At 39.3% G+C, this 24,172-nt stretch overlaps 1 protein-coding gene across 2 annotated transcripts in view; it reads left to right on the top strand.

Moving 5' to 3' along the window:
- Positions 1 to 24,172, top strand: part of ABCA1 (ATP binding cassette subfamily A member 1) — a 106,060-nt gene that overhangs the window by 53,730 nt on the left and 28,158 nt on the right. Inside the window, exons 7-25 of one of the 2 annotated variants that reach the window (XM_056520190.1) lie at positions 75 to 266; positions 5,483 to 5,566; positions 7,101 to 7,356; positions 8,132 to 8,271; positions 9,227 to 9,343; positions 11,002 to 11,196; positions 12,001 to 12,206; positions 13,134 to 13,310; positions 14,074 to 14,296; positions 14,421 to 14,642; positions 15,688 to 15,892; positions 17,231 to 17,344; positions 17,422 to 17,593; positions 17,849 to 17,980; positions 19,531 to 19,670; positions 20,290 to 20,427; positions 20,600 to 20,820; positions 22,360 to 22,500; positions 23,127 to 23,199. In XM_056520190.1, coding sequence (XP_056376165.1) covers positions 75 to 266; positions 5,483 to 5,566; positions 7,101 to 7,356; positions 8,132 to 8,271; positions 9,227 to 9,343; positions 11,002 to 11,196; positions 12,001 to 12,206; positions 13,134 to 13,310; positions 14,074 to 14,296; positions 14,421 to 14,642; positions 15,688 to 15,892; positions 17,231 to 17,344; positions 17,422 to 17,593; positions 17,849 to 17,980; positions 19,531 to 19,670; positions 20,290 to 20,427; positions 20,600 to 20,820; positions 22,360 to 22,500; positions 23,127 to 23,199 — 3,148 coding nt within the window. The remainder of the gene's footprint in view (positions 1 to 74; positions 267 to 5,482; positions 5,567 to 7,100; positions 7,357 to 8,131; positions 8,272 to 9,226; positions 9,344 to 11,001; positions 11,197 to 12,000; positions 12,207 to 13,133; positions 13,311 to 14,073; positions 14,297 to 14,420; positions 14,643 to 15,687; positions 15,893 to 17,230; positions 17,345 to 17,421; positions 17,594 to 17,848; positions 17,981 to 19,530; positions 19,671 to 20,289; positions 20,428 to 20,599; positions 20,821 to 22,359; positions 22,501 to 23,126; positions 23,200 to 24,172) is intronic. The other variant, XM_056520198.1, reaches the window with a different exon arrangement.

The following is a 24,172-nucleotide window of genomic DNA, read 5'->3' as shown; positions in this document are numbered from 1 at the left end:
ATAGGTAATTACTGTGAAGAATGTATTTAATAAAATGTAAAATAAAACTTCTGAATACATGTTTGTCACTTCAGGTCCTGATATCCGGGTTTCAGATACGCTTAAAAGACTTGTGCAATACCTCTAGATTGGAGGAGTATGTGACCATTCACAATGAAGAAGTGGCAAAATTCAGCCAGTCAGTCATATGTGCACTTCCAGAAGACAAGCTCAACCTTTTGGAGCACCAGTTCCGTTCCAACATTGACCTTCTAAAGCCCATCACTGTAAGCAAACTAAACTTACTGTGTATAAGAATGTATGACTTGCTGTATATTCATGTATTAAAAATATGGAATCATATCAAGTAAATCTAAGCACTCAAAAAAATCTTTACTACTACGTCCCCTTATACCAGAGCAGCCAGTGGTGCTGGATGGTGCTAAACCTCCAGCAGTTATCTGTTCCAGGGGGGGTCACATTTATAATATTGTACCGATAGGTACATTATTGGACTTACCGATAAAGTCAAGAAGTGAACGTGTAATAGGTGTCAACCTGAGTCCATCAAAGCCATCCTTCACATGCTTAGGACTCTCATGACCCATTTGCTTTAATAGGACTAACCTCCCCTTGAATACAAACTTAAAGGGGTTATCCAGGAAAAAACTTTTTCTATACATATCAACTGGCTCCAGAAAGTTAAACAAATTTGTAAATTACTTCTATTAAAAAATCTTAATCTTTTCAGTACTTATGAGCTTCTGAAGTTAAGGTTGTTCTTTTCTGTCTAAGTGCTCTCTGATGACACTTGTCTCGGGAACCGCCCAGTTTAGAAGCAAATCCCCATAGCAAACCTCTTCTAAACTGGGCGTTTCCCGAGACACGTGTCATCAGAGAGCACTTAGAAAGAAAAGAACAACCTTAACTTCAGAAGCTCATAAGTACTGAAAGGATTAAAAAATTTTAATAGAAGTCATTTACAAATCTGTTTAACTTTCTGGAGCCAGTATATATATATATATATATATATATATATATATATATATATATATATATATATATAAAATTCCTGGATAACCACTTTAATTTCAACATTGAACACAACTTTATAACTTAATTGTTTTTGAAGTATATATATATATATATATATATATATATATATATATATATAACTACTCTGGGGAACCTAATTTGAATAATACCATAAATAACGCTTCACCACATCAATATGTTTTGGACCATAGGGGGTTACTGTGTGGAGTGGCGATGCTGAAAACATGGGAATATGTTCCTAAGGTCATGTAGTTTAGCAATGCTTAGCAGCCTGATAAGAAAAATGCAAAGCTCATGTCCTTCACTGGACATGTGGGATATGAGTGTAAGATAAGCTGAGTGACAGGCCCAGATAGGCAAGCACCAGGTGCATGGAATGATCCCAACAGCTCATCTTGTAATGGCAGATCGCACAGTATTATGTTTATTATGTTACTACTGCCCTCTGTCAGTGTGCCAGGTTAAAAGTGAACATAGAGCAGCATTGCGGGGACATAACTGATGAGCAGGCATTCACATGTGTATTTTGTCTGTCCATACAAATCTGGCGTCCAGATTTTCTCCCCGGTGACAGCTGCATAGCGTAGCTCTGCTTGGTGATGTGGCCTCTTTCTATTGGATTGTCGGACAGCAGCACATTGACCTACTAACTATATTACTTTCCTCATATCTCAATGGCTGGAAAAGCCAGCTTTGTTTCCACATGCCTGCTCTGGAAATTGTCCCAGTGAGATAGACCGAGGAAATATTAGGAAATATTAGTGAAGTGTTTCTGGGAATTTACATGGTAGAATGTACAGGGGCTAACATTTCCAGACTGGACGTGCATGAATAATCCTTATTTTTCAGTGTGTATTTGTAATGTCATTGTTGTCCTAGTCATAGCTAGTGATGCATAGGTAATACATGTACAGCATTACACCTCTGTCAGGCAGCCTACATTTTACATGACATTTCTGTAATGCCAGATTATAGCATGACACAAAGTAAAATAGCAATTAAGTATTTCCTAATGGCTTGCAGTTAGCTGGAAATATATCATTAAAAAAGTAAACACACCGGGTAAAAGACAAGCAGTGTAAAAACATTGCATCCATATGACATAATCCATTGAAACCTGTTAGTGGAAGAGAGCACTGCCTTTTTTTCTGAGGGCCTTATTATAGTGGGGGATTATCTGCCATACAGTAGTAGGCCCAGAGATCAGCTGAGTCTTTTTTCTTCCTACACTTCAGGTAGAATTACAAAGACAAATTTTTGTCCATTGCGAATGCCGATCAATTAGGTTAAAAAATCCCTATTCAAGCGCTTTACCTCCCCCAATGCAACAGACCATTAATTATGGTAATTAAAGTGTAACTGTTGTTAACAAAAACTTTTGATATAATTTAGATAATACTATTATATGTATGCTTGTCCTACATTAATAAAAAAAAAAATTGAATATTTTTGGGTGAAAAAATGCTGTCCCTGCAGCTATTGCCTGTGTGTCTCAATAAAGAGTCCAAATACAGGAAGTGAGGGCAGGAGAAGCAGGGCTCTGTGCAGGCTCCTGGCTTGTCAATCATCCTGATGTGTGAGCCAGGGGAATGTCAGAGAGCCTCAGTGCACAGTGCCCTGCTTGTCCTCAGTGTACAGAGCCCTGCTTGTCCTCAGTGTACAGAGCCCTGCTTGTCCTCAGTGTACAGAGCCCTGCTTGTCCTCAGTGTACAGAGCCCTGCTTGTCCTCAGTGTACAGAGCCCTGCTTGTCCTCAGTGTACAGAGCCCTGCTTGTCCTCAGTGTACAGAGCCCTGCTTGTCCTCAGTGCACAGAGCCCTGCTTGTCCTCAGTGCACAGAGCCCTGCTTGTCCTCAGTGCACAGAGACCTGCTTGTCCTCAGTGCACAGAGCCCTGCTTGTCCTCAGTGTACAGAGCCCTGCTTGTCCTCAGTGTACAGAGCCCTGCTTGTCCTCAGTGTACAGAGCCCTGCTTGTCCTCAGTGTACAGAGCCCTGCTTGTCCTCAGTGTACAGAGCCCTGCTTGTCCTCATTAAACAGAGCCCTGCTTGTCCTCATTAAACAGAGCCCTGCTTGTCCTCAGTGTACAAAGCCCTGCTTGTCCTCATTACACAGACCCCTGCTTGTCCTCGGTGTACAGAGCCCTGCTGGTCCTCGGTGAAAAGGGCCCTGCTTGTCCTCGGTGCACAGGGCCCTACTTGTCCTCGGTGCGCAGGGCCCTGCTTGTCCTCTGTGCGCAGGGCCCTGCTTGTCCTCGGTGCTCAGGGCCCTGCTTGTCCTCGGTGCACAGGGCCCTGCTTGTCCTCGGTGCACAGGGCCCTGCTTGTCCTCGGTGCACAGGGCCCTGCTTGTCCTCGGTGCACAGGGCCCTGCTTGTCCTCGGTGCACAGGGCCCTGCTTGTCCACCCACAATTCCTGTATTTGGACTCCAGGTACACTCAGCGATCATTCATTCACCCTTTCTGTGCCATATTCAAGCTCTGTAATAGGCTGCTTAAATGAGCGCCGATCTTATTGATCAATGCTCATATTGGGCAACAGTCTGCCTGTGTAATTCTACCCTAAGTGTTAGAAGGAAACAGTGGTAGTGAATAAAGGTTTCAGATGATACAGTGATAATTGGGGGCTCAATGTGTTAAACTAATAAATAAGAAGCATTGACTCTCTCCTAAACCCAGCTGTGTGAGGTCAGCAAGTAGCAGATGTCTGTAACACCTGCTATACGCTGTGTGTTCTGGACAGAAGAACATTTAGCTATCGCAACTGTGACTATAATTGACTTTATCATCTATAATTTAAAAGGTTTTAAAGTAATTTTATAATCTAGAAATTCTAAATATCTCCAAATACGAAAACCTCTTTTAAACATGAACTAGGGCAAATATGAGGGCGGAATTCACAGCCTATTGGCTTTTCATCATTTGATTAATTTCCAATTTTTTTTATGGCTGAATTGAATACTTCATATATAGTTTCCAAAATGGTGTTGGAATGTTGGAAATACCAGAAGATTTCTAGAAGTATATATGCTAAAAAACACTTGCCAGGACCCACAAAACTATCCATTTGCTTTGCAAACATTGTAAACTTGTGGTTGTGACCTTCGTCTAGTCACAGTGTGTGCTCTGGCTATGTGTGAACTGGGATCTGAAGCATTCTTTGACACATTACCCAGAGTTCAATGTGGGGAGTTCCAAGAATCTATGTAGTCACTGTACTCTCTTTCCGTCAGTAATATGAGTGAATGCCATTGTTCTCATTCAGTAACATGGACTGACGTAATGGCAATAGAATAATCATATGCTTCTTCTAATAAAACTGTCCAGACAGTCCAATTCCCGTAATAGGTGATTTTTTTTCAGTAAGCTTGAGATCCATTGTGACCTTTTCTGCATTTAAGGGGATTAATACAACTCATAGGATTTCTATAGCCACAGGATAGGTTATAACAAGCTGATGGTGGGGTTCAAACTGCTGAGACGCCATTGATCAGCAGAGAGCGGCAGAAAACTTTCCTCTGTATTATTGGAGCGCCATGACTATTCCCGGTTAAGATTTGTCAAGCTGTATATACCGTATGTTCTGGAAATGTCTATGGTTTCTGATCATATAGTGGACATATATCAAAGAACCCCTCTGATTTCAGTATCAGCTAGTCTAATTTGTATTGTGGGGACCCATAAGGGAAAACAATGATTGATTCTTAAGTTTAACTAGCCAATCCTTTGTTCTCCTAGAAATGCAACCAGAGGTCTCCAGCAATGTCACCCTATTAAAATAAACATGCACACTTGTCCAGTCTGAAAGTGCATGTTCAAGGGAGATATGAGAGATAGCTGTCAAAAGAGCAGACTCGTATGTATGACTAGACAGAAGTAAATGATGTACATATTAAGTCTCTTACATAGAAAGATAGAATGTGTCGGCAGATAAGAACCATTTGTCCCATCTAGTCTGCCCAATATTCTAAATATTATTAATATTCCCTGGCACTATCTTATATGAAGGATAGCCTTATGCCTATGTCATGCATGCTTAAACTATTTTACTGTATTTGTAGCTACCAATTCTACAGGAACGCTATTCCATGCATCCACTACTCTCTCTAAGTATAGTAAACATGTATGTGTGATGTCTAACCTAACCTGTAGACAATAGCTCTTTAGGTAAGCATGAAAATAGATAACATTTTTCTACACATTATGAATTAGTATAAAGTATTCTACTGGGTGAATGAATAAAAGAACTCTAAACCCTAAAAGAACAGGGAGATTGGAGCATCCTGCATAGATCATCAGTCTAGTGGAACATTGTGGGCACAAATGTAAAATCCTTTTTTTTCAAGCTTTTCTAAATAAGAACAACTTGTGCCTGTAGCCATTTATTTTGGTGAAGAAGATTATGGGCTGTTTTTAAGTAACCAGTGTTTTCTCCTTCTGATAATTACAGAAAGAAATGTCATCAAAGACTTTCCCGGCGCTAAGAGAGGTTACAGAAAACCTACTACACAGCATGGGACAACTTGCAAAGGAAGTAAGTATAGAGCAATGATTTGTAAGAGCTTGAATGGGACGTTACATGTAGAAAGTATGGTAGTATTCATTATCTAAACCACAAAACAGCTCCGACCTGCGCTAGACCAAGTTTTTCAAATTACTTTAAACAGTTTTTCTCTCTATTTTTTATTTTTATTTTTTATGTGTCTCTAATTTAGTATATAATGTGAATAAAAGGGTATTCCCATCTGGGTATGAATGTCTAATAGACGGTGGGGGGGGGGGGGGGCCTTAAGATCAAGGGCTTCCAAACCACCTCTGGTCTGCTTGTAGCCATTGGAGGTGATAAGAGAGCCAAAAACAGCTGACCTGACTAGTTTTAGGCTGTTTATGCAAATCCCATTAACTTTCATAGGCGTTGTAACATGGTAGCATCATGAACCATACAGTTTATGTAACTAGGGAGTTACAGAAATGAAATAGCTCATGGTACAATTCTGTTTGCATAACTTCCATTCACCTCAATATTGGCACTTTACAGTGAATAATGCGCTTCATTAGTCCATACATTTAGGTTTTCTCACCCCCAGAAGAGAGGAAATTGTGAGCTTGTTTATTTTAATCACATCACTTAACACAACAAATGTATCCACTTTAACAAAGAAAAAAAGTAAATGATCAAATATTTACAACGTGGATAGAAGTAAAAAAAGCAAGTGGAAGTGTGAAAGGAAAATGTATTGAAATAATGCATATAATGACACACACTAAGCTTCCTTCTTGGAATGCATTTACACCAAGCAGATGTTTAGGGACAGCTGGCTTCTACGTTGGGCCTTTTGGCATATAAACACCAGGCTTTATAAATGTGATTAAAGATAGTTATTCTGGCCATTATTCTTCTCACTTTCAACAGTGAATCATGTGTATGTGTGGCGTAAAGCATCTTGGGTAACAGCCCTAAACCACAGACCAGCATAGACTTGTCTTGTGTGATTTTACTTCAGCTTCTCCCTTTACTAGGCGGCCCCCAGGTCTGGGGCAAGAAGTATAAAAATGATGGACAGAGCATGCGGTTCCCATCTTGCTGATGTGGCTCAATGAGACTTTAGTAAAATAAAGTTGGCAGCAGTCCCGGTGTGGGCGGCACTGACATTCTCATGCTCTAGAGGGAACTTCAGACTTTTCTTTCCATTGTACAGAACAATCTGTGCTGTTTGCGTCTGGAGTCACACTCCTCTTCTTCTTAATGTTTGCTGACCTCACCCCTAAACAAGTTGTGTTTTGTTGTCTTACTGGAAGACATTGGATTGCTAATGTCTGATTCAGTAATACCGCTTTTTACATACATTTTCATGATATTATCCTTTTTCACTTCCCTGTTATGTGCACATGCTTTGTGTATGACATTCAGAGATAGTAATGTACAAGCTCTGGCCATGTATAATAGTTGAAGAACAAAAAAATTGCCATATATTCCAGATAGTATTGCTTTACACTCTACAGACTATGAACCGACAATCATGCCTTGGTGACAAAACTTAATGGTGAGCTCTTTTTGACCTTTGCAGGTTATTACTATGAAGAGTTGGTCAGACATGAGGCAGGAGGTTATGTTCCTGACCAGCCAGAACTCTACAGCTTCACCAACCTCCTTATATCAAGCTGTGTCCCGAATTGTTTGTGGTCATCCTGAGGGAGGGGGTCTAAAGATCAAGTCCCTCAACTGGTATGAGGATAACAACTATAAGGCACTATTTGGAGGAAATGAAGGAGGGGAGAACGGCACGGAGGAAGAGTCATCAGCTGTCTATGACAATTCTACAAGTATGTGTACATTCCTCTTATATTATGTTGTCCGTATGAGGATATCATTCAAGCATGGTTATTAAGTAAAGGAAAAAAACTTTTTATAAAAATACATGCTATATAAAGTGCACATCAATAAAACACCTGTTTTTATTGAAAAATACACCAGAAAGTAAACTTAGTACCAGCTCACATACATAAAACTGGTCAATTTCTGCATCACAAACATAAAAAATAATAATAATAATGATCACAGAAAGGAGTAGTAATAACGGAGCGACTCACCCGGTATGGTGGAGGTGATTCAAACGAGGAACATCGCGGTCAGGCGAGGAAGCAGCGGGATGCTGAAGATGTTACGGGGGGAAGTCAGACGTCGGGCCACAGCCGTATCGCACCGTTTGGTGCTTCGTCAGGCCCCAGGGATTAAAAAAAAAAATCTCTCGTGCAGTTTTCAAAAAAAATCATTGCTAATTTTTCCTGAAGAAAGGGAAGTGCCATGTCACTACTTTAGAACGCTTCAGCTTTGATAAAACTTACGCTGGAAACCAATCAATAAACAATATCCTCATAGAAATGTGACAGTTGATTTCAGCGCAGTTATAGTCTGTGTGAATATGTCCTTATGTTAGTTTTAGGAACAGTTGTGAGCATTTCTTTAGACAGGGCAGAATAACGTTAACTTATATTTTTTAAGAAAACCATTTTACTGAATGTTTTTGTGTATGTAAAGTTAATATTTGTTGTATTTTGTTACATTTAATACAATACTAATACCCGCTTATGCAAATAGCTCCATATTGCAATGACCTGATGATGACCCTAGAGTCCAGCCCCCTCTACAGAATGATCTGGAGGGCACTGAAACCTTTACTTGTTGGCAAAATCCTCTATACCCCAAGCACCCCGGCCACACGCATGTTAATGTCTGAGGTAAGAATCACATTGAAAGAGCAAAGTAATTTTATTTTATCTTAAAGGTCACACAGTATCTTATTTGTGATGGATGTGTATCATGGGCCTACGGCAATGTCAGTCAACAAATGTCATGCGGGCATATTCACATATTTTGCTTACCAGTTGTTTACATCCTGACAGTTGCCTTCTTAGTGATATAAATATTCATGTACAATAGATTCAGATTTGTGTTAGCTATTGTTCACATTTGTGTTGGAAACTCTGTTCAAGGCCTCCGTCAGAGTCCCTTCGCGGTAGGAAATTGGAACCTCACAGTCCCTTACTTAATGGACACCTAGGGTTCTGACAGATACTTTTGACTTTTATGTGGTCTCACAGGTTTTCATTTGGTATCTTACACAAGACACACTACCCTAGGGCAATAAGGGGCCAAATGAACCAAAAAATTACTAAACCCCTGGGCCTGGGCCCGGGGTATAAAACCCCTCTAATGCTACCCCTAAAACGTGACCTTCACTAATTATTATTAAAATATAGTCCCAACAAAAATAGTTAAAACTGATAACCAGATGATCTCATATAGGTGTAACTAGTAGAGAGAGAGCAATCTCAACTTAGAAGTCATGTTGCCCTGCAGTGGCTACTAGGCATTTGATCAACTGGTATCGCTTAAAATTCACACTATTGCCGCCTCTACATGTTTCGCCGCTCCCGCGGCTTTCTCAAGAGGCAATGGTGGCAATGGTATCTTGATTTTTGGTATTTGGTATCTTGATTTTTTTGGCCAGATCTAAACAGACAAAAAAAAAATCCCACTATTTTAAAAGGAATCTGCGAGCTCCCCAAACAGAGTTCCAACCCACTAGTACATATAAAATGTTTGTATGTGTGTATAAGGTCATTTCTCTTAAATCATTTAACACATGTATCAATATTATCTACATTTTATTATTATTTTATTTTTTTTAAGGTTAATAAAACTTTCCAAGAATTGGGAGTATTTCGAGATCTTGGAGCAATGTGGGAAGAGATTCGGCCACAGATTAAAACTTTCCTGGAAAGCAGCAAAGAGATGGATCTTGTTAGGGTTAGTTTATTCAACAATATGTATTCTCAGCTTGCTAACTGCTTGGTATAGTATGAGCAGGTATTCTTGCATTAAATTCCTTCATATAAGAAGAAACATGCCACAGCAAACAACTAAGTAGTGGAAACAGCTCTCCATATGGGCTCATAGAGAATAGATTCAAGCGGGGGACAGCCTTGTCTGATGTCTATATTCATGTATTCATTTACCCTGGCATTCAACAACTTATCCCTGAGCACAGGAAAGGGGATAAATGTCTGGTATGACCTCTGGGACCCCTTACTGGGCCCCTTTTTAAAGATCGCAGGGGGTCCCAGAGGTTGGACCCACTGCAATCAGACACTTTTGGACAGGAATAAGTTGTTAAACGCGGGAATACCCCTTTAACAGGGGGAAAACCTCTTAGGGGGAAAACCTCTTTTTAACCTTCCTTATGGATTACGAGACCGATTTTAGCTTTCACAGCTGTTGCACATTATCTATGAACAGCATTCTTTAGGAAGCAGCACGCATGTAGTTTTATTTGCTTTTTTACTATGCTAGTAGAACAAGTGATAAACACATGTGATCAAGATGATATTGAAGTGATGTAGCACATTCCAAACACAGGCAATGTCTGCATAGTAATCACATTGTATGACACACAACTCCAGCCTGAGCAGAACATCTCTACTTATTAATCACTGGATTGTTTGGCATTTGTAAAAAACGAAACAAAAAAAACACAATAAAGAGTTTGTTCACATTCCTGAAGGTAACAAATTAGATCAAAACAATGTGTAATCTATTTTTACATATTTGGATAGTATACACATATTAAACTTTGTTTGCTTTATAATATCTGGGCAGTTAGTAGTCTCAATAAAATAATACACTTTTGTTATGTGTTCGTAAAGTTTCTACATTGATAGGATTCTTTTAGTATGCAGTGAACTGGATGCCCTGTTACATTGCTAGGATCAACGATTATGTAATAACTAGAAGGTCTATGATGTATCTGCCTGAAATTAAAAAGTACCTGTCACCAAATAAACTGTACTCAACTACCTCAGGCTATGTTCCCTAACTACTTCTAACACCCCTCCTGTTCATACCTTTCTTCTTGCTCACAAGTGCAATTTCCCAGCAGGAGAAAGTGGGTGTTTCCCAGCAGGCATGACATCACTGAAGCCTGCTGGGGGACAATGTCTGCCCTCACATTGTTGCAGCATTGTGATGAATAGAAGACCTCAGGCTCTGTGTATGTTTAAGTCTGTGTTGATATCAGTGAGGCTCTCCTTCAGCTGTCAGTCTGTGTGGCTTTCTGTGAGAATCTGTGGAGCTTTCACTTTCTGTGCAGCTATCAATCGAGCTCAGGGCAGAGAACACTTCCTGAGTTTGGACTCCTGCCAGGCCGGGAGGAGACTGAACTCATTGTATTAATTGTGGCAGGGAACAGAACAGAGCCACCTAGTGGCCGCTTTTTATATTACATTTTAAACATATTGATGTTGATAATTTTAAAAGCAAGTGAATGGAAAAGTGTCTGCTAATTACATAAGGAACACTATATTAAATATTTTCTTTGGTGACAGGTACTCTTTATTAAAAAAATTCTAGGTTCTAATATTTTTCAAGTACAATAAAAGAAGTAATTTGTTTTATCAAACCTCTTTCAGACTCTACTGACCAACAAGGGCAGCAAACATTTCCTGGATCGCCAACTAAATTCTACAGGGTGGACATCAGAAGACATTGCAAGGTTTCTGGCCAAAGAATCAGAAATACAGGCTGAGAGTGAAACATTGTATACCTGGAGAGAGGCACTCAATGAGACTGACCGTGTGGTGCTGACCATGTCACGGTTCATGGAGGTGAATTTTTCAGAAGCTTTCTTAAAATACAGAGAAGCAAGCAATGTTGTTCTACTGGTCTTTCTGCCTTCACCATATTTATTATGCAGTAATAGTAGATAGGTCCTTTATCACCCACAAGAAGCCCCTTTTTTATGTTTCCTGATTATAAATCTAGCTACAAAACACATGTACAGGTCTTCTAGTTTTAAAGTCTATAAAACTACACCAAGGAATCGGGAAGGGCAATTTATACTTTGGTGTGCCTGTAGCAGACTCATTGACTTTCTTGGACCATACATAGTCTGCATGTGTGTTGTTAGAGACTCTATGTATAATATTGTTTTTCAGGACTCAAAAGCATAAAAGCTGTGCATGAGTACTCTGCAGTATCTAAAGCACAAAACAAATTAGTGATATATAGACTCTGCAGTATATGTTGTAACATAGTATTGCCAGTATCCCAACATACACCTGTGACGTAGTGCACGTAAAGGAAGTCTGTCAGCATGCCCACCCTCACTATACCCAATACACTGTCTGTGACTCCACTTCACAAGGATGTGAAGTCAGACAATAAATATGTAAATTGAGCTGGCGAAGCCCTGCCCCCTGCACACTATTCGCAGAATTTAGCAGATCTATTTCTGGGGGAAATATCTCAGGTCCTACTGGACATGTTTAAGTCCTCATTGGACTCCTGTTCACTCACACTATTATCCAGTTTATTGGGTTTAGTGTGGGTGAACAGGCTGACAGTTATAGCTTTACTGTCAGAACTATTACGATTAAAAACCATAACAAATGTCTTTACATTTTTTCCAGTGTGTCAATCTAGACAAGTTAGAACCAGTGGACAATGAAGAAAGTCTTATTGACAAGTCCTTGGAGCTTCTAAATGAGAGAAAGTTCTGGGCAGGAGTAGTTTTTGTGGACTTGCCGGAAGATGATACTGTACTACCTCAGCACATAAAGTATAAAATCCGAATGGACATTGATAATGTAGAGAGAACCAACAAGATTAAGGATGGGTGAGTTTCAAAAAGATTTGTATTATTTATCTCTATCTTTGTATATGGTCCAGAGCTCATAAGATCAGTCTTCTCCTAGTCACAACTTACAAGGACTTTAATAGCAAATAGATAAAAATAACAACTTTGACCTTGAAAGGAATTTTTGTTGCAGTTTCTATCACGTTCAAAACCAAGGTAGCATTGGAAGTTCAAGGACTCAAGTCGACCACTAGTTGTCTGAGGCCCTATAACCCAGAAGATGTTCTCTGACAGCAGCTTTAAAACTTGCTAATAGTCCAGACTTCATAGAGAATATTGTTTAATGATTTAGAAATCTAGAAAAACTGCAGGGCAAAAACACCAGACATCATGATCTCATCTCTTTATTTTTTGCAAGCCCCTCAAATTCACTATCTATAGGTACCATTAGTTTCGCACTCCATATCCTAATGAAGACCTAGACCATCTTTCAGCTCATGAGAGACAGCTCAAGTCTAAATACTGTCCATGGGAACAGTTTATGGACATTATTACAGTCTGGACTGGTCAAGGGGCCATCAGCCCTGCTGTCAATGGGGCATAAACCTAAACCTTCTTCCTCTTGAGAACTGAGTGGTTGTGCACACCAAGTTGGCAGTATTAGCATATTGGGTGCTAAAGCTATCAACACTAGTAGCTAGTAAATGGGATGGTGGGGAGGGCTAGAAAAAAGTGCCCACATCTGAAGTGTGGAAGCTTTACATAGATGATGATGGCTGGTGTTTTTCTAGAGGTCACAGGTTGAATTGAAACAAATTGTGGCTTTGGAGAGACGAGTGTTAAATGGAATCCCTCAATTTTATTTGTTGGAAGATTTCATTTCTATGTGAAGAAGATACTGTTTTATTTTAATATTCGCATGACATAGTTGCAAGTCAATTGATAGATTTTCTTACTTCTGTGTAGTTACTGGGATCCTGGTCCTCGTGCTGATCCATTTGAAGACATGCGCTACATCTGGGGTGGATTTGCTTATCTACAAGACGTTGTTGAACAGGCAATTATTAGAGTACAGACTGGTACTGAGAAGAGGACTGGAGTATATGTTCAGCAGATGCCATATCCTTGTTATGTAGATGACATGTAAGTAAGATCTTTATTTCTATGGCACAATGAATGTAATGTAATGTGCTGTAAACCATTTTTAGATGGCCTTTATGAAAATGTAAAAAAAAATACATGGTAGCAGGCTCCCTAAAATGCTACATAGAAGTTTCACATAGCAACAGTTGTTTTCCTGACACTTCATGTTAGCTATTGGACTGTATTCTGTTGTTTGTTAGTAAGCACCAGTATGTGTAGTCCCCCCCACTGGGGTTGCTGGTTATTAAGTAAAACAGAATGTGTCTGAATTATGCATGACATTTGGAAGCAATTACTTGTACTTATTAAAGGGGTATTCTGGCTTTATACATCTTATCCCCTATCCTTTGATAGATGTATGATCGCAGGGGTCCCACCGTCGGGCGCTGCCTCCAAAATGGGGATGTGACATCACGGTCACTCCACGTCCCCTCCATTCATGTCTATGGTAGGGGGCCTGACTGCTGGGATGTGACTATGACGTCACGTCCCCGTCTCGGAGGCAGCGCCTGGCACAGAATGACGGGGGCTGCACCGAGATCGTGGGGGGTCCCCAGCGGCAGGACCCCTGTGATCATACATCTTATTCCCTATCCTTTGGATAGGGGAATACAATGTATAAAGCCGGAATACCCCTTTAATGTTCTGTGCAGTTATTTACATACACATTTTAGGTAATTTTTTATTTTATTAATCAATATTAAGCTTTTCTTGGCACATCCCTTAGCCTTATCATTTATACTGTTTTTCTTTTTGGGTTCAGATTTTTACGTGTCATGAGTCGGTCCCTTCCTTTGTTCATGACATTAGCTTGGATCTATTCTGTTGCTGTAATAATTAAGGGAATTGTATATGAAAAAGAGGCTCGTCTAAAAGAGACCATGAGAATCATGGGGCTGGACAATGGCATCCTGTGGCTCAGTTGGTTTATTAGCAGCCTCATCCCACTTCTTATGAGTGCTGGCCTGCTGGTGCTGATCCTTAAGGTAATGCATAAATCAAATCATTGTTGTTTTTATTTTTTACTAATAATATCAGCCATCAACATGAAATGGTACAATATGACCTTGATCTTCCATGCTAAGAAGTAACTTTGTTTCTCTTTTTCAGACTGGAAACTTACTGCCTTACAGTGATCCAAGTGTGGTATTTGTCTTCTTATCTGTCTTTGGAGTGGTGACCATCTCACAGTGTTTTCTGATAAGCACCATATTCTCCAGAGCCAACTTGGCAGCAGCCTGTGGTGGCATCATTTATTTTACACTTTACCTACCCTATGTACTTTGTGTTGCGTGGCAGGACTATGTGGGCTTCAGTCTCAAGATTTTTGCTGTAAGAAACATTTTATTTTATTTTTACAATCCTTGATAAACATACGGTGGGGAAATTGTCAACCATGTACTGGAGTGTTCGGGCACCAAAGAGTTAAAGAAATTTGCACAAACCAAAAAAAACTTTATGCTTTACTTGCCCAGGGAGTGTGGCCTCATGTGCCCACCAGTTTTACTTAAAGGGGTATTCAAGTGCTAAAAAACGTATCCCCTATCCTAAGGATAGGGGCTAAGTTTCAGATCGCGGGGGGTCCGACCGCTGGGGCTGCCTGCGATCTCCTGTACGGGGCCCCGCCTCGCTGGCTAGATATTTGGTGTCGACCACCGCACGAAGCTGCGGCCCACACGCCCCCTCAATACATCGCTATGGCAGTGCCGGCGCTCCGGCTCTGCCATAGAGTTGTATTGAGGGGCGTGTCAGCCGCCGCTTCGTGCGGTGGTCAACACACCCCCTTCCCGCGGTCGGACCCCCCGTGATCTTAAACTTATCCCCTATCCTTAGGATAGGGGATAAGTTTTTCAGCACTGGACTACTCCTTTAAACTTATGCCTGCAAGCTGGTTTATTAGCTGAAATCTACAGTCAGGTGGCTGTTTTATTTATTTATTTATTTATTTTTTGCTGTCCCAAAATGTGATACTCACTAAATAAATGTCTACTTCAATTACATTTGGAATACTTTCAAAACTAATGTTTGAAAACTCAGGGTGATACATGTTGTCATGTTTGCCCATATGCCACATGAACCAACTATTTGTATTATCATAATGGGAGCAATTCATTAAAACTTGTCCAGAGGAAATGTTGCTGAGTTGCCCATAGCAACTAATAAGATCGCTTCTTTCATTTTTTCAGAAATGAAAGAAGCGATCTGATTGGTTGCTATGGGCAACTCAGCAACTATTCCTTTGGACAGTTTTTGATAAATCTCCCCAATATGATTACCGATTGCCATCTGACAAGGATCATGAATTTTGATCCATTTTAAAGATTGTCTTATTTTTCTCCATCCCATTTTAAAGATATTCTTGTCTATCTCCTTGTAGAGCTTTTTGTCACCTGTTGCATTTGGATTTGGTTGTGAAGTTTTTGCACTTTTTGAGGAGCAAGGAGTTGGTGTACAGTGGAGCAATCTCTTAGATAGCCCTCTTCAAGAAGATGGGTACAGTCTTACTACCTCGGCCTTGATGATGCTATTTGATACGCTTTTGTATGGGGTGATGACTTGGTATATCGAAGCCGTTTTTCCAGGTAATCTATTTTGCATAACCTAATAATTACAACCAGATAGACCAGAAGAGCAGAGATTTCCTATGATTAAGTTAAGCAAATTACTTTAGAGCTATAATAAATAGATGATTAAAAGCTGTAAACATGTATTGCTCCGGTTCCCCCATCTGTGTTTACTGCGATGGTGTTACGTAGATTGTTTAGAAGAAGGAACTTTGTGAACAGCAGTGGTATATACCTTCTCATGGGTTTTTGTACTACTCCCCATCCAAACTGAGGTGTAGATGTGGAGAACACATCACAAACCATAATGCAATTTCTTCCAGTGCTGCAACATTGTGGCCATATATTAAAGGAGTACTCTAGTGCAGAGTATTCCTGCTCCGTCCTTCCCAGGCTGCAAAATAAATGAAAATGAACCATCACTCACCTCCCTGGGTTCCCGCAGAGCGCCACTACAGCTGATCGGTCCTCCGGTGCATCTCCTTCATACTTCCGGGTGTAACGAAGCGTCACATGGCGCTCAGCCTATCGCCAGCTGCCGCGATTTTCAGCCTCGGCCGGCGATAGGCTGAGCGCCATGTGACGCTTCGTTAAACCCGGAAGTATGAAGAGGATGGACCAGAGGACCGATCAGCTGTAGTGGCGCTCCGCGGGAACCCAGGGAGGTGAGTGATGGTTCATTTTCATTTATTTTGCACCCCGGGCAGGACGGAGCAGGAATACTCTGCACTAGATGACCTATTAGACTATTTTTGAGAGAAGTGCTGTTCTCAACATCTACACCTCGGTTTGTGCATTGTTGCTTTACCCAGTCACTAGCCTCAGTAGTTATGTACTGTACATGCAGGAAGAGACTGCTAAGGCCAGTCATTGCATGGTGTGCGTAACACCATTGCATCAGGCTCAGTGTGGAACACAGGACTGGGGCATCCCTGGAGAGCTTAAGACTTTGCGGTCAGCAAAGGGTTTTTTCTTCTTTTTTTTATGGTTTCATCCTATACAACAATTCTGGAAATCCTCTTTACCAGAAAAGCAAGACACTGAATTTTCCTTAATGTTTTATACACATTTTTTATAACTAGCTGTGGGTCATGACACATATGGTACCTAAGGACAGCATCTATTTCCTATAATCATGTAATGTGATATATAGATTACAATAGCTATAGTGATCTACCATCTGAGCTAATCTAAGGAATCACTATATGATTGATCGTTTTTTGGCTACCAAATTTAGGAATGTGTTCCAGAACTATATACACAATGTATTCACTATGTACCAAAAAATAAATAAAAGAAACAAATCACAGTTTTTTAATACATCCTTGAACAAGTGATCATTTATCTACAATTTAGGCCAGTATGGAATTCCAAGATGTTGGTATTTCCCATTCACAAAGTCTTATTGGTGTGGAGAAGAACCACAACTGATACATCACCCCAGTTCTTTACAGAAGGAATCATCTGAAGGTAAATAGTTGACTTTGTAATTTTATCTATTAACAGTTTACAGAGTAATGTATTTAACTCCATACATTTTCTTTTAGTTTGCATGGAGGAAGAACCCAGCCATCTTACACTAGGAGTCTCCATTCAGAATCTAATAAAAATTTACAGAAATGGTAAAAAAGTGGCAGTGGATGGCTTGTCACTAAGCTTCTATGAAGGACAGATCACTTCATTTCTGGGACATAATGGAGCTGGGAAAACTACAACTATGTAAGAAACGTACATTTACCCAAAATATCATATTATATAAGAAATGTTAATCAAATAATGAGTAGTAGATGAAGGTGCAAGTCACCCACTCACATCTCTGTGGTTAGCCATCTTCTATATATACTAAAATGAACAACTGTTTGATGTGTAGGTACTAGCTATGGTTTGTGACTATAATAGTACTTTATATTTTGTCATTCAGATATAAACAATAATAGTCTGATAAAATATAATTTGCTTTGTACTTTTTTAAAGGTCCATATTGACAGGCTTGTTCCCACCAACCTCTGGAACTGCCTACATCATGGGGAAAGACATCCGCACTGAACTCAGCTCTATCAGACAGAATTTGGGAGTTTGTCCTCAACATAATGTCCTGTTTGACATGTAAGTAGGATCCATTAGATGGACAATTCTATGATTAACAATTTTATGATTCTGTTCCGTATTAATGGCCTTTGTTTTCAGTGTTACCCTTTTATTAGTCTTCCTCATGTATCCTGTATGTACATTTGTGCTTTCCTAATCACTGGTATTGCTCATCTTTTAATTCTAACAGACATGTACCAGTATTGGTGATATCGGTGTCCGTATGTCATTTTTGAGACTCCTCTTATGCAATAATCCTTTGCCATGTTAATAATGTCATTTACTGTATTAGAGAAGTATGTAATATAGTTTTAAAGTGATGTGTTTCTATTGGTGAATATGATTTTTTTTAGTAATTAAATAGTACTTTAAAACCTATAATTTTATACTAAACTGTCATTTACTGTTACAGTGATAAAGCATTTTAGTTACCATTATAGATATCTTAGGAATGCAACCTACACTTATTCATCCTGTTAAATCTTGTCCATTGGAGACTAAAAAGCTTGAAAAAAATGTACATATAACACATAGTTTTTCCATGTCTTCATAGCTGATCACTTGCTTGGCCTTTTTTAAGGTTAATTTGTACCAAACGTGACAAATCAGCAGTAATAGCTCTAGGTTTATCTATATCAGTTTATAACTGTTAGCAATATGCAGTTTCTGATAATACTATCATCTAGTTATTATGTCTCATAATAAACTCCTATGAAGTAATGATCGTAGTATATTGGATACACCCTTATAGAACTGTTGTGATGAAACCTCATATATGGAGTTCTCACAGTATACAGATGTAACCCACATACACATAATCTTGTACACTGCTTGTGTATTCATACTATGTACAGTGCATTTGCACCCCTTCATATTTTTTTTTTATTCTGTTATGTTGCATCCGTGTGAAATAAAAAAAAATAATCTACCCCTGAATCATTTTCCTCTCAATACTCTATGATGGGAATGTGAAAATAGAATTTTAGAAAGGTGAAAAACTATTTTTTTTAAATCAACTGGTCCCAGAACGTTAAACAGATTTGTAAATTTGTTCTATTTAAAAATCTTACTCCTTCCATTTCTTTATAGTTCTTTTCTTTTTAAATACATTTTTTGTCTGACCACAGTGCTCTCTGCTGACACCTCTGTCTGTCTCAGGAACTGTCAAGAGCAGGAGCAAATCCCCACAGCATAGCTATCCTGCTCTGGACAGTTCCTGAGACACACAGAGGTGTCAGCAGAGAGCACTGTGGTCAGACAAAAAAATGTATTTAAAAAGAAAAGAACTTCCTGTGGAGCATACAGAAGCTGATAAGTACTGGTAGAATTAAGATTTTTAAATAGAAGTACATTTACAAATCTGGTTAACGTTCTGGCACCAGTTGATTAAAAAAAAAAGTTTTTCACCGGAGTACCCCTTTAAAGTATATGTAGAAAAATATAGCCTCTTCATTTGTGAATCTGTGAAGTTATAGATCATTTTGTTACCATGTTAATGTGGCTGTGGAGCTTTTCTGAGGCACGTAGATATGCTTCCTCATCTGTGCCTCTCTATAATTTATCTTCAGGCTCACTGTTGAAGAACACATCTGGTTTTATGCACGACTGAAAGGGCTTTCAGAGGAAAAGGTGAAAACAGAGATGGAACAGATGATAAATGATGTTGGCCTCCCCAATAAGAAAAAATCAAAGACAAGTCAACTGTCAGGTAATGCACAGTTTATAACTAGACTTGCTATGAAAAATTGTGTGATTGACTAAGTGAATTCATTTTAGGGTCTATTAGAAATACATTAGGGCAATTTCTGACAAACAACATTCATAAAAAAAAGCAACAAAAAAAACTCATACTTGGCACCAGAGGCATAACTTGTAGCTTCTGGGCCCCAATGCAAAATGTGTAACCGGGCCTAATGTTTACTATGTGCCATTTATAATACAGGTGTCTTCTTAGGGGGCAAAAGTGCACTGGGGCCCTCCTTTAGGCATTTTGGTGAGACTGCTTCCTCTGCACTCCCTATAGTTACGCCCCTATTGCACAGTACAGTATATACTTACTCTTTATATGTGACTGCAGCGGTGTGCTTAATTTATACCGGAAATATTTTTGTCCCCGTTCTTGGGATCATGGAGGTCCGCCACAGATCAGTTTTGTTATCCTTTTTCCTATGAGTTTATTTCTATTACTTATATCTTTATTAATTTCTTTGAAATGTTGAATTGCCTGATAAATGCGAATGCCATTTTCATCATTCTTTATTGCCTGAAACATCTAGACTTAAAGACTTTGTAGCATAGTGATATTGGATATGGCCTTTGTATTTTAGGTGGTATGCAGAGAAAACTCTCCGTAGCCCTGGCTTTTGTTGGTGGATCAAAGGTTGTCATTCTCGATGAGCCCACAGCTGGGGTTGACCCCTATTCAAGGAGAGGCATTTGGGAGCTGCTACTAAAATACAGACAAGGTAAGTACTAAATGTTCCATGGGTCTGGGTTGTGGGCATAAAGAAAAAATAAGACGAACAATAATTTATTCCTTCCAAACAAACTGTGCTAGGGTGCAAAATGTCAAACTTCTAATCTGAGTGGGTTGGAATGTGAAGGAATTGTCCAAATGTATTTTTCTTTTGAATCTAGGAAGGACAATTATCCTTTCCACACATCACATGGATGAGGCTGACATCCTTGGAGACCGCATTGCTATAATCTCACAAGGCAAATTGTGCTGTGTAGGATCTTCTCTGTTCCTAAAGAACCAACTAGGAACTGGCTACTACCTTACATTAGTGAAGAGGGACACCGACTCCTCTCTTAGCTCCTGCAGAAACAGCAGCAGTACAATGTCATACCTGAAAAAGGTACATTCAGTTCTTTTGATGTTTATATTTACCTATAGGACGCAACATATGAATCACCAGTTTCCAGAAATGAGTAACCAATAGCCAATACCTTTTATTGGATATCAGAAAAAGTTGATGACAAACTGCAACTTTAAATGGGTATTTTGGCTTTATACATCTTATCCCCTATCCACGCCTCTCCATTCATGTCTATGGGAGGGGGCGTGACTGCCATCATGCCCCCTCCCATAGACATGAATGGAGGGGCGTGGTGTGATGTCACTAGGGGGCGTGACTGTCATGTCCCATCCCCGTTTTGGAGGCAGTGCCAAGAACAGAATGCTGGGGGCTGCACCGAGATCGCAGGGGTGCCTATCGGCGGGACTCCTTTAGATATCCTTTGGATAGGGGATAAGATGTATAAAGTCTGAATACCCCTTTAAAAGCTGCCTTTAACCAATTTCCAAATCACTCTATGCACTGTAGCATAATGAATGTAAAACCAATGATGAGAAAATGGTCTGAATTCAATCAAGGGGTTTCCCATATCTTAAACTTATGGATTATCACTAGGATATGGTACAACTTCATTGTCAGTGTGGGTACAACGTCTAAGACTCTGATTCTAACATAGTGGTTGTACAATTATTAAAGAGAATCTGTAAGGAGGAAAAAATGATAAAACCACCAGAAACACGTAAAACATCTAATCATACTGCGCTCTACTGGGTGCCAGAGAGCGCAGGGCAATGCAGATATGTTTGAGTCAGTCTTTGGCACGTTTTCCCTCCCGACAACTTCCCTTTAATGAAATATGTGGGCTGCTGTTTATAATGTGAGCATATTAATGTATATGTATGTTTATCTGGGAAACTCAGATTGATATGCATGTAATATTTAAATCAATATCCATGCCAAATAGGTTGTTCACTAATGCTAGTTAACTCACTAATTTACCAAAAATGGCTAGATATATTTAAAACATATAACAACATTTTTATAACTTTTTTCTTTTTTTTTTTTACCAAAATATCCATACAAGTATTTTTTTTACAGCAGTAATAGATTACATATTTGGCCAGTTTATATGTTTTGAATGCATAATTCTTCAAGAAGAATTAATGCTTAAAATGCCAGGAATTTTGGCTCTTTTCACACTACCTTATTGTAGAGTCCAGCAGGGGTATGCTTTGTGGGACTTTGCAGCGGTTACTAATGCCAGATGCCACTTAGTATTCCATGTTTCCATGTTAAAAATATATATATATATGTATACCGCACAGTATACGTTTTTTTTTCTTAACTGGACTCTGTTGAATGAAAACAGCCATACTTCATTGAGCAGAAAAATAAATGGAGGCCAAAATAATACCTTTTTGGCTTTCATGTGATTGGGGTATACGGATATGTTTGCTGTATGCGTCGACAGATTTTGCAACACATACAGCCAACATAGTGTAGTGTGAATGGAGCCTTATCATTACTTAGTTTAAAGCCTCATAAAGGACCTACATAATTTAACTTCTGGGATGACGGTACCCCGTCATTTATGGGCAGGAAAGTGGCAGATCAGCTCTTGTTTGCAAACAGAATAGGAGCTTGATGCTGGCAACGCCAACAGGAGCGGGGACCACAGCAGCGGTGATTATTAAAAATAGCAAACATACCCCGGATCGGAAGAAAGAGACCAAGAATAGGGTAATTATTACTAAATAAATAGCTCCTTTTCTAATCCTACACCTAACCCTCCATTCTATCCAATCAGAACTATAACAATGTTGTAATCACCGCCACTGTTGCCCCTGAACTTGATAATGATAGGTCAGAATCAAAAGACAACCACTTGTTCACACAGTGGCTATTGATTTATGTGCTGCTGGATTTTAACATTTTTGACTTGCTTCCTGCACAGTACACATCTCCAAAAACTAACAATCTCCCATTGCTTCTACTGTACAGCATCCTATGTCACTGGGGGGAGAAAAGCAAAAAAAGTGAATAATTCTTAGACAGTGTAAACTTAGACTAGACAGTCTCAGAATGCGCCATTTTTTTTAACAGCAACTCGAGCTGTGTGAAAATCTGGTACATTTTTAGACTGTCTAGTATGCATCATTAATTGACTTAGTTTTACTTCCAAAAATTGCATCAACATTTTTTGTGCATCTAGTTTTTTTGTGTAGGCCTATTTGTTTATCTCCCCCAGAGTGTTTGCTTCTATACGGAAACTGTGTTTGTCTATGCTACTTTGTCTACATGATTCACAATATCCAGTAGACTCATGTCGTGTCTGTTCACCAATTCCTATGGTATTCATGTTGCAGGAGGACAGTGTGTCTCAGAGCAGTTCTGATGCTGGACTGGGCAGTGACCATGAAAGTGACACTTTGACAATAGGTAAAAAGAATTTTCATTTTTTTTTTCTGATTTGCGTAGTTAAATAAACCTTAGTGGTATCCACTATCTTTCCTCAACCACTGTTTTCTTGATGTTTTATAAATTTTTACACCGTAAGATATAACAAAAATGATGCAGTCATATTAAAAAGTGACATTTGGCACAACGTCACATATTGTCAATAAAAAAATATCTCAACTCCTTAGATGAAAGGAATGAAATCCACAGAAGGAAGGGAGGAAGAGGTAAACAAGATCCCCTTTTTAAAGAGGAACTCCACTGGAAAAAAAATTTTTAAATCAACTGGTGCCAGAAAGTTAAACAGATTTGAAAATGACTTCTATTAAAAAATGTTAATCCTTCCAGTACTTATCAGCTGCTGTATGAACCACAGGAAGTTCTTTTCTTATTGAATTTCCTTTCTGCCTGACCACAGCGCTCTCTGCTGAAACCTCTGTCCATTTTAGGAACTGTCCAGAGTAGGAGCAAATCCCCATAGAAAACCTATCTTGTTCTGGACAGCTCCTAAAATGGACAGTAGACAGTACTGTGGTCAGGCAGAAAGAAAATTCAAAAAGAAAAGAACTTCCTGTGGATCATAAATGCAGCTGTTAAGTACTGGAAGGATTACGATTTTTTAATAGAAATAATTTACAAATCTGTATAACCTTCTGGCACCAGTTGATTAAAAAAAAAAAAAGTTTTCCAGTGGAGTACCCCTTCAAGGCTTATATCGCCTAAAAGAACATGAATAGATACATGTAAGGGGTTGAAATGTTACCAAATCCCTCTTGTTTATCCAAAAATACTCGAGTGTGTTTCAGTTATTAAAATCTATATAGGTTTCTCTTAAAGAAAGCACAATGGTAATGGCGTGGAAAAACTACTTTCCCAGAGTGGCCCTTTATGAGCTGCTCGATGGGATTCTCATAGAGTTGCAAAGAGAAAGTGACTTCTGTAAGAAAGCAGCAGG

Source organism: Hyla sarda, chromosome 1 (genome assembly GCF_029499605.1).
Source record: "Hyla sarda isolate aHylSar1 chromosome 1, aHylSar1.hap1, whole genome shotgun sequence".
In the NCBI taxonomy this organism is placed as follows: Eukaryota; Metazoa; Chordata; class Amphibia; order Anura; family Hylidae; genus Hyla; species Hyla sarda.
This window is presented reverse-complemented; position numbering and strand designations above follow the sequence as displayed.